The sequence below is a fragment of the Gorilla gorilla genome, chromosome 8, assembly GCF_029281585.2.
Source record: "Gorilla gorilla gorilla isolate KB3781 chromosome 8, NHGRI_mGorGor1-v2.1_pri, whole genome shotgun sequence".
NCBI lineage: Eukaryota > Metazoa > Chordata > Mammalia > Primates > Hominidae > Gorilla > Gorilla gorilla.
In genome coordinates, this window is record NC_073232.2 from 90,933,877 (window position 1) to 90,946,773 (window position 12,897).

Genomic DNA, 12,897 nt, shown 5'->3' on the forward strand with positions numbered 1-12,897 from the left:
GGTGTGAGCCACCACACCTGGCCAATTACTCTTTTTCTAAGAATCTTTCCACCTCACTGTTACACTTTTTCTTGTGTGATGGTTTCATTCTGTCTTCTCACCAAAGATAGAACTTTCTTCTTTGGGAACGGGGCAGCTAGAGCTGTGGGTGCTTCCAGACAGATTCTTTTTGAACCTGTTAATAAACATGTAGATCTAGATTTTTCATCACACCCCTCATTCCTCCAGGAAATCTCTTTATGATATTCTCAGCTTGGTCTTGCACCCTTTCCATCATTTGCCACTTGCAGTGATCACAGTTAGTGTCTGCCTTTCCTGTGTCCATATCTGGTGGTCACAGTTACTGTCTGCCTTTCCTGTGTCCATCCAGGCTTCCGTTAGCCCTTTGTTCAGGTCCTCTTCTCTTTTTACTTGGACTGTTTTTGAAGAAATGTCAATAGAGATGGCATTTGGTTGCGTGACCTCATAAATTCTCTTCTTGAATATAGGTGATACCAATTAATCTTTGATGTTGATCTTTAGGTCTTGATTGTATCATATGTATAAGCAACATGGTGTAGTCGAAGGGAGATGGGTATCTCCTCTTACTAGGAACACCAGTGGAAGCGAGCAGGGGAATTGGAAATAAATACTACTTATTAGGTGTTTTCTATCTTCCAGAACTTGCATGAAACTCTTTTAATGGTGACTTTCATTCTCACAGTAACCCTAGTTAATAGATACGATTATTATCCTGTTTTAAATATGAGAAAACTAAGGCATAGAAAGTTAAATAAGTTGCTTAAGGGTAAGTAAGGGGCGGAATTAGGATTTAAACTCATGTATTTGACTTCAAGACTCTCAGTAAATTATGTTGATACTTCATCTTTTAAAACTGTGAAAATACTATAAATTCTTCATTTTTTTTAGTGCTTTTCCTTTTCTCTATGGAGATAACAGTTAAATCTCTAAAATACAGTGGGCCTGTATGTTTATCTTGGAGGCAGCAAGGAAAACAATAGCTGGAAGAGTACATCTGATTTCACAACAGATTTGGGGATAGAGGCAGTGTGGTGGCTGCTGAGAGGAGATGGAACTGCTTAAGTCCATTGTGTTTGCAAAGAAAGGGAAACCTGAGGAGCCCCAAAGTCATCTGCACTGAGCAGTGACCAGTTTTTTTTTTTTTTTAAGTTTCTTACCAGTAGAACAATATCCTCCTAACAGGTTTTCTGTTCCTCGTCTTACCTGCTACCTCCCTTCCTCCCCAAATCTGTCCAAGGAAAATGGAGTGAAGCACAAATTGGCCCAAGGGTCTCCTATTCTTTAATGCCTTTTTCTTTTTCTTTCTTTTTTTTTTGTTTTTGGAGACAGGGTCTGGCTCTGTTGCCCAGGCTGGAGTTCGGTGGCACAATCTGAGCTCACTGCAACCTCCACTTCCTGGGATCAATCAATCAATCAGTCTGCCCACTTCAGCATCCCGAGTAGCTGGGACTACAGGTGTACACTACCATGCCTGGCCAATTTCTGTATTTTTTGTAGAGTTGGGGTTTCACCATGTTACCCAGGCTGGTGTTGAACTCCTGGGCTCAAGTAATCTGCCTGCCTTGGCCTCCCAAAGTGCTGGGCTTACCGGTGTGAGCCACCGCACTTGGCCTTTAATAGCTGTTTATTTATTTACTGAATAAAGTCTTAAGTCCTTTAGCATAAATCACCCATCTGCATTTGGGATTATTTTCCTAGAAAATGCATGCAAACAAATTGTATATAGTTTTCAGGAGTTCATGAATCAACTGAGAGTCACCCAGGAACTCTCCTAGCCATAGATCCCAGACTCGCCAAGTTTTAAGACGGTTCATTCCATCTTTTGTTACAAAACTAGTTTTAAGCTGTAATTACAGTTTTAATGTTTGTTAAAATGTAAACTGCAAACAAGTATACAAGGTAATTGATTGCTACTTGTATGTTGAAACCTGTCTGAATTCCATGACATCATCTGCAGTAACAGCCATCTGATCAAAAATTTAACAGTTCCCACTTCATCAACAATTACTGAAAAAAAAAAAAAACAATTACTGAAATACAGATTTTTGAAGAATGGCAGCTCTCATGATTGTAATATGTGGGGAGTGAAAAATAAATGTATGTAGAAATTTGGGGTTGTTTCAAAATGGGACAGATTATATATCTCTGGATTGGAGAATTCAAGTTTCCCCACCCCCCCCACCCCAACTAACTCAGATTTTCCAAAGAAATGTTTAATGCCCTGGCTACTTTCTCTAGAACATTATTCTGGGAACTAAGGGAATTTGATCTGTAGAAAATGTTCTGAGAAGTGGTTTCAAATAGTATCACTACATTTTCAACCAAAATGAAAATGTTGATGGTTTGTTGCTTTTTAATCATTTAACTTAAGCCTAAAAACTGTTTTTGGTGCTTTGTATTTTGTAGACTTTATAGACATGTTCCTTATAAGAATTATGCATCTGTGTAGAGATGTTGCAAACACCCTGGCTGGAATTGGAGGCAAAGTACCAGTTGTTCCCAGCGATTCCTATGGGAAGGCTTTATTTGTTTACATTTTTACTTCTGACTGTGTAGCTTGAGCAAAGGTACAGCCTCCAAGTTTTTAGGCTTTATGATATACACACACAGAATAGCTACTTTTCTAGGGCTACTTTGTTAGTGAGTGGGAAGATGAGAAAACTTTAAACTGCTAGGGAGATGACAAAGAACCTGGTCTGGCTCTTCCTGGGATTAGGTAGGAACAAAAGAAAGTCTGCTTTAAGAGTTTGTAAACATCCATGGACTGGTTGGTCCATGGCTTAGGATTTGAGAGTTTTATCCACCAAGTCCCACATTGTAAAGTTAGCAAAGTGGCCAGTGATATTTCAAGGTCATGCATCAGAAATAAATACATATTTCTGAAAGGATTGTGTCCCATGGATTTTCTTTTTTAGTACCCAGAATCTTCTCCCCACCCCCAGTATTTAAAATATGGAGGTAGATAGGTGTATGCATGCATGTGCTAATTCTAGATCTGGTACCATTAATTAACATGCTGAAGAGTCAAACTACTGGGCAGTAATTTTCAGTACTTTTTTGTACTCGTAATAGAAGCCAATAAAAGGATTACAGCTTTAGTTTACTTAATGTAATGTAATGCAGATGACCATGGTGGAGTCTGTACATCATTGACAGGTATAAAACACGTGACTGCATTGGGGGGTACTTTATTCATAGTTTAATTATTGAAGCTTTATTTTTAAAAGTTCTACTGTATGTGTAAGTAAAACAGGTTTCCTCACTGAAATTAAACATTTATTTTTAGGAAGTATGTAAATGAAGGTAACTATGGCTTCCTTATGAGAACTGCTTACATATTAAAATGATATTTATTTTTACTGATGTTTTCTGATTACAAATGTAATTATAGAAAAAAAAACCCTTATGGACATATACATAGAGCATAATGTATATAGATTTTGAAATGTCCTTTTTTCTTAATAGTGGATTTAATATATTTTAGCATGTCCTGACTTTTAGGATCTTGTTTTTGAATAACTGTTATATAAAATTAATTTAACCAGATTTCTCCTTTTCTCCAGACTTCTTTACTCCTAACTGCTTTCCTCCCTCATCTCCTTCTCTGCTTCCTCCTCTTCCAGTTGCTCAGGGGAGAAAAATGAAGTATACTTTTTTGTTGTTTTTTTTTGAGATGGAGTCTCGCTCTGTAGTCCAGGCTGGAGTGCAGTGGTGAGATCTCGGCTCACTGCAACCTCCGCCTTCCGGGTTCAAGCCATTCTTCTGCCTCAGCCTCCCGAGTAGCTAGGACTATAGGTATGCGCCATCATGGCTGGATGATTTTTGTATTTTTAGTAGAGATGAGGTTTCACCATGTTGGCCAGGCTGGTCTCGTACTCCTGACCTCAAGTGATCTGCCCAGCTTGGCCTCCTAAAGTGCTGGGATTATAGGCATGAGCCACCACACTCGGTCTAAAGTGTGCTTTTATTATGTCATTGAATCTGCAAAGGGAAATGTTTAGTTAAAATAAATGAGGTTTTGCAGGTTTGGCTACACCTGATACTTAATAATTGATGCTAGATTGCTCATTGATCATGAAGCCACATCTTTGGTTATGTATTTGTCTACTAGATCCCAAAATGTTCCCACTTAGGGAAATTTGTCACCCTGTATCAGAGTAAATTTTTCTGGGATATAAAGAGAAATTATAGACTGCATAAGGTCATGTCATGTTCTCCAAGAAGAAAGCTACTGGCTCCATGTGGGTATTTAAATGTAAAGTAAATAAAATTAAATAAAATGAAAAATTCAGTTCCTCAAGTCAAGCCACAGCTCAAGTGCTCAAAAGCCACACGTGGCCAGTGGCTAACCATATTGGACAAATGGCTATAAAACATTTTCACCATCACAGGCAGTTCTGTTGGATAGCCTTGGGGTGAAGTCTGTATGTGTTGCCTGTTTATTAGAATTTAAAAATCATTTTTTTCTTTTGGTTATCATAAATAGTAATAAAAAGCAGAATTTCTGTCAATATTTTTGGAAACAGTGAACAGCTCAAAATTATTTAGAGTAAATTTTTACTCCCCTACCAACTTAATTTTTAAAATGATGCAGTAAAGTAAAACACATATGCAACACAGGGTTACTAGAACTTTGAAATTCTAGAACATTTAAAAAATGTTTGATATGGCACAAAATCCAGGAGTGGGCAGGCTAGGGGTGGGATACTCTATCAATTGGGTCAGGATCTGGAGAAGATGATGGAAGAGAAACTGACTGTTTGTGAAAGACGCTCAGAAGAAGCAAACGAAGTGGAGAAATAATGTGTTTATTTGAGGCAAATAATTTTATGTTATAGAGTATTCATAGAAATTAACCTGGGAAAATTGGAAGCCATCAGAAAGAAAACACAAGGGATGAAGAGGAACCACCAATGAGAAAGAAAATATAAGGGATGGAGAGGAACCACCGATGATCCTCTAGTCAGTGGAAGCAGTCACTGCGATTTGTTATATATCTTTCCAGCCTTCCTTTCTATGCTCTACAAACAGGCCATATTCATTAGGCAGCCAAGGATCGCAGTGAAGAACACAGATGAGATGTCAGTCTGAGAGGAAAAGTGGGTGATGAGGAGCTCCAGCACTGAGCCAGATGGCTTGAGCTTGAAATCTCAGCTCTGCCTCTTACTGTCTGCAAGAACATGGCAACTTGTTTAACTCCTATTTATCTGTAAAATGAGATGGTCCTGCTGTCTACCTCTTTATTTTCTTGTGAGAATTGAGGAATTCAAATTTTAAACTCATTAAAGACGATGTTACTAGTATTACTGACCTATTAGGTGGGTAGTACAGGCACCTGGTAAGTTCTTAAAAAGTCTCTATGTTTATTATAGCAGGGAAGCAGACATTTAAACAAGTAACTGCAGTCAGGTTAGATGATAGGGTAAGTTAAGTATTCTGTGATACTATATGTTGAGATGTCTTAATTCTCGATAATTATTTAAACAAAGTGAATTTAGCTCAGTATGATTGGTTTTTGTTTTAAATTATATGTTCATAGTTTCTCAAATCAAATCTAACTCTTTTTATAGCTTGCAGTCTTTAAAGTTTGTTTATTACCTTGTTATGATACATCTTTAAAATTTCCAAGATATTAAGTAAAAATGTGGCTCTGATCATTCTGGTAATATCATAAGTGTCAAAATTCTTTCCCTGAAGCTTTACATTGTGTACTGGGTTGCCAAAAAGGTAATAGAATCCTCTCTTAGCAATAGCATCTGGCTAATCAGAATAAAATTTATCTTCCAGACTTTTACAATGGAGTTTGGTTAGCTTTGAGTATAATTAAAGAGTGTATTACTTGATACCTATTAAAGACAGGAAATTGTGAGGTGTAACTGTTTTTTGTATATGGTGGGGGACATTTTTCTTCAACTATAAATAAAAAGAGACTAAAGTGAGTTTTCAAATATAAAATATGAAAGGACACCTACACAAGAGCTGAAATAGATGAAACTTAAGTGCTGACAGTTATGTGTTTGTCAACACGTCTTTTGTTTCTCAACTTTCTGCTAGATTTTTCAAGGAACTCAGTGTGTCTTACATGGGATTTATGTACATTCTTGCCTTTGTGTTTCTTGGGTCACAATAATGGGAAATGAACGGCTAAATTTTTTAAAATTTATTATTATAATTACTTTACAATATGAAAAAGATCTCATTTATGCTAAATAATTATAAGAAATGCCACTAGTTATGAAAAATCCCTTCGTTTCTTAGAAATTTGAAGTTGAGGGGGAAAGTTGGCAATTTCAAAAAAAAAGAATGAATAAGTATAATAAAAGGAACAGTGTGCTTGAGCAGATGTTCCTGGATGTGGCACCCAGGCACAAATAGTGCCAGCTTCTTCCCTTTTGACAGTGATTCCATACCAACCTGCCAAAATGTGGCTGACAGTTTATTGCTTTGCTTTAATCATAATTTACATTTTTAGCAGGAATGTAAACTGCAACTGATACTTGAAATATTGCAGCAATAGATTTTAGATATAATAGACATCACAAAACTTAACATGCTTATTGAGGGAAAAGACAAAGACTTAGTTTTCAAGTGGGTTCTGTTTGATTAAGACTGTTTTTTCCATTTGACTCCATGTTGTAAACACTGGGCCATAGTAATAGATGAATTAGGCACACATACGTGTCACCTATGGGTTTATATTAGCATGTACAAACATATTACATGTGTGTAATATGTCATAAACATATAACTTTAGGATATTCAAGGATTCAGATTCTCTTTTCAAGTATAAAAATGTGCAGCTATCTGAGATTGTTTGCTAGCAGGTGAACTTAATATGCATTTCATTTTCTTCCAGATTCACGAAAAACTACACTACTATGAGAAGCAGAGTCCGGTGCCCATTCTCCATGGTGCGGCGGCCTTGGCCGATGATGTAAGTGTGACTCTCCAAGCTCACCGGGATGTGTCTGCTGCAGACCTGGCCCAGGCAGAACCTGTCCTAGTGCAGACAGATGCGTGTGATCCTATGAGTGAAAAGCAGAAGAGATTACAAATGTTTCCAAAAGTCCTGTCATCACTGAGCTTATGTTAATATTATGTTGATTTTCATTCACTTTTCTGTTCTAAAAATTTTGCATGTAGCTACTCTCTTGTTCTGCTTTCGTAACTTTGTAATAGACATTTTAGGCTTTAAACTCATGGAGAGAGAGAAGCTGTCAGCTGTTGGTGTTCTGAGAAAGTCACAGACAAGAGGAATGCTTTGGAGAAATAAAGACAAATGAGATAGCTCTATTGCTGACAGTACTAAAAAATGACAGATACTAGGATACGAACGAGGCATATGAAATAATATGAAATACATAAAAAGACAGGATTGTTTTTATAATGGATTATAAAACATAGTAATGATTTATGGATATTAGACTTTTCCAAATTACCTTCATAACCAAAAAATAAATTTTAGAAGCAGTTGGCATTGATGGAGTAGTTAATTTCCTGTAGCTATAATTTTATTTTGAACTTGGGGGAAGGGAACTAACTTGCTGATTCTTACTGTTAACTTTCGGACTCGGATGAATTGAGAACACACCTGGATAAACTATAAAGGACATGAAGCTGGAAGAGAAATATGTTTAGTGCGAAGGCTGGTTTTAGTGATAACCCGTAGCTTATTTGTTGCTTTTAATATTTTTTTTCCTTTATTTTTGATAAGACAAGCTATATAATTCAGTGTGGTAAAATATCCAGGCCATAATATAATTAAAAAATTGGCCATCTTGAGAAGTTGATTTTATTTGAACTACTTTGCATTCTAATTTAGAAAAAACACATATGTAATAAATATGCAAGTTGCGTGCTATTTGTTTAGTTCCCATTTTTCTTTCTGTTTTTATCTACAAAGATTACAAGTATGTTTCAGTATATATTTAATGAGGAAGCCTACTTCTGCATTATTGAAGCAAAATTTTTTAAATGAAGGCAAATAAAGTTGTAGATACAGTTGCTCAAGTAAGGCGGGAAAGCCTTAAAAAAATCAGTTTTAAAACATTTACTATTCAGAGTTTTGGGAAACATTTGTTTATAAACCAGTGTTGTTGTGGCCCAATCATATTGCAAAAATATTCCTTTATAAAAAGTTAGAGACTGCTATATAAATATGATAAACCATAGTATCTTATAATTTGTCAGAGCAGTATATTTAAATGTTAAAATATATTATGTTTTAAGTGACTAAAGTGTGCAAATGACCTTTATGTCTTTTTGTAAGTTAAAAATGCTGTAGAAATATTACCTCAAAAAAGTAAAAGCAGTGTTTGAAAGGTAATTAATGACTGTATAATTTTCTATGATTTTATTTTTTGTGTACAATTTATATTATGCCCTTCTTTTAGAGAAAATTCCTTTTCCAGAGATAAGAGCAATTATTTTTAGCTTGTTAGAAAAAGTAGGGGCAAATGGAAATTTCATGCAAGGTTTTAAGACGGGTTTTTAAATAAAAATGCATCTATACATATGCCATGTATTTCATAATTCTAATCTTTTTTCCTGTTTGAGTCTTGCTTTTTTTAAGAAAATTATGAGATCTTTCCTATAGCCTAAAATTGAATGGGAATTTTGATAGGAATATCTCTTAATGGAAGATATGGGGCAGGTTTGAAGTTGTAACACCTTCTTTATGTAGAACCCAAATGGGAATTCTTGGTTATTATAGTAGAGTACAGTCAGCATTTTTGGCACCAGGGTAGCTAGCTGTCAACCCATTATAGCTCATTTTACAATTGGTACTATGATTGGTTGGTATTTAACAGATTTCTTCATCTGTATAGGTAAACATAATAAAAGTTTCAGGCCATTTGCTCTATTAAGGGCATTCTAATTATTTTTACCCTAGCTCTAAACAGCACAGCTACTGTGGGTTTTTGGAATCCCCATGGGTTTTTGGAAACCATGTGGATTTCACCACCTCATTCAGAAGCTCTGTTTTTGTGGGGGTTGGGGGAGGTTACAGTGTCAAAGCTTTATCCAGTTCTTCTTACAAGTGGTCCTTTGTCTAGGTGCAAAAGACCATTCACATGGACGAAGTGCTGGGATTTGCCCTCCTTGCAATAAATCAGAAGGTGATCTGGCTGATACGATTACTTGATTTGTACTCAGCTGAGAGCCTGGGCTCAGATCTGGACTACCGAAGGTCTAAAAAGAAGAGCAATGATTGATGAGCTGTTTTCTTTTATGCTGACCTCTCCTTAAACATTGGAAAGTTATAGCCTTGAGCAAGTCAGATTCTCAGTTGTCACACACCCAATCCCACAATGCTCTTACTAAATGTTCTTTAAGTCAATGTAATCTCCGTTGCAGCTGGCCGAAGAGCTTCAGAACAAGCCATTAAACAGTGAGATCAGAGAGCTGTTGAAACTACTGTCAAAACCCAATGTGAAGGTGAGGACGTGTTACGGTGGTAATAAATACCTTCAAACAGGGCCACTTTCTGAGCCTTCAGATGAATTTTGTTTCGAGCATCAATTCTCAAGTAAATGTATTTCGAATAGGGCACAGTATTTTAATAGCCTAAATCCTATTAATGAGAAACAGGCGAGCTTTTGATTATAATGTGATGAGAAACTGCAAAATACTCTTATTGGGAAGCTCAGAATTTAAGTTCTGTCAAGTGTAGCTTCAAGGTCATTTTTGTTTTAAATAAAGTTAAGAGTACACTATACAGAACCTACTCGTAATTTTGTTTAGGTCCATTTTACTTGGGTAGTTAATGGGATTCCAATATGTTTGACAAACATACCTATTTTTCTATAGGGTCATTTCAGCATTCCTCTTTCTTTCCCCTTTCACCTCCCTATTTCCTGTCCCTTTACTAATTTATGTTTCAAAATGTCATTCCATTTTACAGAGAAGAGCACTTTTCCAGTGTAAAATACCCGTAAAATATTGGCAGACAGATTTCAATTCTCCCTTTCCATTGCCTCCTAAGTTTATCATTTATTTTTCCTCCAAATGTGATCAGTTTACAGCAGGCATTTCAGAATTTTCCTACATTATTCTGAAGTCATTACTGCACTAAATCCTGCACTGTATATATTTTGGACTTGACGCTGGGGCAATGATGTGTCAGATATTGTTCTGTGAGTCAGAATTACATATAGGCTACATAATTACATAATTAAAATGATCATTTAGCTTGTGATGATTACTGGTGAGCATATGTAGAGTGTTGAATGAAAATTTCTTCCTAGATGTAAAAACTAGTTTCTACTTTTTTTTGAGAAATAGCTTTCAGAATTTAAAACTTGGTTTTAAATTTATTTTTATAAAAAGAGAGATGGTATTAAATAAAAGATGAGGTTAAAAACATGTGGCGGGCGCCTGTAGTCCCAGCTACTCCGGAGGCTGAGGCAGGAGAATGGCATGAACCTGGGAGGCGGAGCTTGCAGTCAGCTGAGATCGTGCCACTGCACTCCAGCCTGGGCGACAGAGCGAGACTCCGTCTCAAAAAAAAAAAAAAAAAAAAAAAAAAAAATGCATGGACTATAAACCCTAATCCCTATAAGTAAATGTAAGTACATGAATGTATTGCTGTAAAAGCTAAACAGGCTATGATTAATGGTGTGAGGGTAATTGATTTGTAGTGGTTTAGGAAGTTTATTAAATTTTTGTTCTGAAAGAACAAGGATCAGATTAGAGCAGAAAAGTTCCTTGATGTTAAATACAAAGTGTGTAAAAACGTTAAGGAGATTTTTAGCCACAGAACGTTCTGAAGATTTCTTCATTTGGTCTTAGACTTGCACCTGAGAAGTTAGTATCACCCAGGGGAGGGTGAGGTTAGCTATGAGTATCTTGTTAAACTCCTTTTTGAAATTATTGTTTTGGTTTAAGGGTATTAGAAATGAAAGCAGCATGTTTCAGACAAAAAAAAATCCCCAATTATGGTATTTGGTTCAAGAGTGTTTCAAATGGAATAGCTAATTATGCAGTATTATACTGGATGAGAACTGGTATTTGGCTCAAGAGGGAGGTATGACTTTAGACATTATTAAGAAGGGCCATTTGATAAAATTTTATAATAATTAGTTAAATTTTATTATGTGGAAAATATTTTAGGTGGATAATTTGGTTATTTTTCATTTTATCTAGCAGTGTGACTAAAGAATTGTGTAAAGTTAGCATGAAAGACATATATTCATATGTGTAGAAAATAGGTAATATTCCAGGATACATGATGTTTTGTTTGGCAATGTCAGTTTGTAGTTAGCTAGTCTTGGGAATAAAGTATCTTTTTTCCTTTTTTGATCTAACATTTAACATTGCTTTTCTTGAAGTCATTCTTATTATCTACCATCTCTTTGACCTCATTTCCATATTACTTTAACAAGTTAAGCCCCCAAATAAATTTTAGACTATTTCAGGATATAATCAGTTAATCTATTTTTGTCCCGGGAGTAAACTAAAATCTTTTTTTGTTTGTTTTCCTTTTAAACAGAAGCAAGGTATGTAGGTTGTTAGTTGAATTGACAGTTAAAATATGAAAAATGTAACTCTAGTGTGTTAATTTGAATATTTAATTTCTAGTGGATTAGGGAAGTTACTTACTTTTTAAAGATTTGCTATTTCATTTAAAATACTTAATTCATTGGACTGAAAAGGAAGTTGAAATATATCTTCAAAGTAATAGAACTTTAAAAAGACACAGATACGGCCAGGCACGGTGGCTCAAGCCTGTAATCCCAGCACTTTGGGAGGCCGTGACGGGCGGATCACGAGGTCAGAAGTTCGAGACCAGCCTGGCCAACTTAGTGAAACCCCGTCTCTACTAAAAATACAAAAAATTAGCCAGGTGTGGTGGTGTGCGCCTGTAATCCCAGCTACTCGGGAGGCTGAGGCAGGAGAATTGTGTGAACCCAGCAGGCGTGCCAATTCTTTCTGAAAATTTTTATAACTTTCTTTGGCAGTTTATAAATGTCACCAGCAATAGATCTTCATTCATTCATTTATTCTTAGATTTTTTTTCTTCTAATGCCTAGTGTGTGCCAGGCCCTATGGATGCAGATTATAGAGGATATGCTTACACTAGTGAAGGTGATAGGAGAAATACTGATTTAAAAGAGGGAGCGTATGGAAATGATATGGAATACATAGGAATGGCACTAAACCCAAACTTGGGCAGGGGGAGAATATTGAAGAAAACTTTACAGAGGAAGTGGCATATAAGTTGAGACCTTACGGTGCAGTTTGAGGGAATCAGCAAGGGGACAAAGGAGTGGGAGATGGGTTGGGGGTGGGATGTGAAAAAGAAATGATTTAGGTACAGGGAAGAGCATGTAAAGTCCCATAAAGGAAAACTTTAAGTTTGAAGATGTAAAAATGCAAAAGCAGCCTCAGAACGGGCAAACAGTGGCTTGCGAAGGAAGAAGGGGTGAGAGTTTGGAGCTGGGGAGTCGACATTTTGAGTAGGGTTTGCCCAGGATAGTCGGCTTCATGCCTGCAGTTCCAGCATTATTAGTAATAGCCTTTCTCCCACTTTCAATTGTTTCCCTATTTGGGTGATAAATTATATGGCCACACCTGAAATCGTGAGCTTATAAAAAAGTGGAAAGCCATTGAAAGGATTTGAAGCAGGAAGTGACATGTCACTCCCTATGTAGTCTACAGACCAAGCTTTTGAGGAATTGGGTGGTGTAGAATGGGAGAAATGGAATACTGAATGGAGGAAGGCCAGTGGGAGCCTATAGGAATAATTCACATAGAGCACTAACACTTTGGGAGGCCGAGGTGGGCTGATCACCGGAGGTCAGGAGTTCGAGACCAGCCTGGCCAACATGGTGAAACCCCATCTCTACTAAAGATACAAAAATCCCGGGTATGGTG

At 36.5% G+C, this 12,897-nt stretch overlaps 1 protein-coding gene across 3 annotated transcripts in view; it reads left to right on the forward strand.

The window, feature by feature from the left end:
• Positions 1 to 12,897, forward strand: part of MPP7 (MAGUK p55 scaffold protein 7) — a 259,047-nt gene that overhangs the window by 152,741 nt on the left and 93,409 nt on the right. For all 3 annotated transcript variants that reach the window (XM_004049214.5, XM_055352420.2, XM_055352422.2), the window contains exons 4-5: positions 6,878 to 6,955; positions 9,379 to 9,459. In XM_004049214.5, coding sequence (XP_004049262.1) covers positions 6,878 to 6,955; positions 9,379 to 9,459 — 159 coding nt within the window. The remainder of the gene's footprint in view (positions 1 to 6,877; positions 6,956 to 9,378; positions 9,460 to 12,897) is intronic.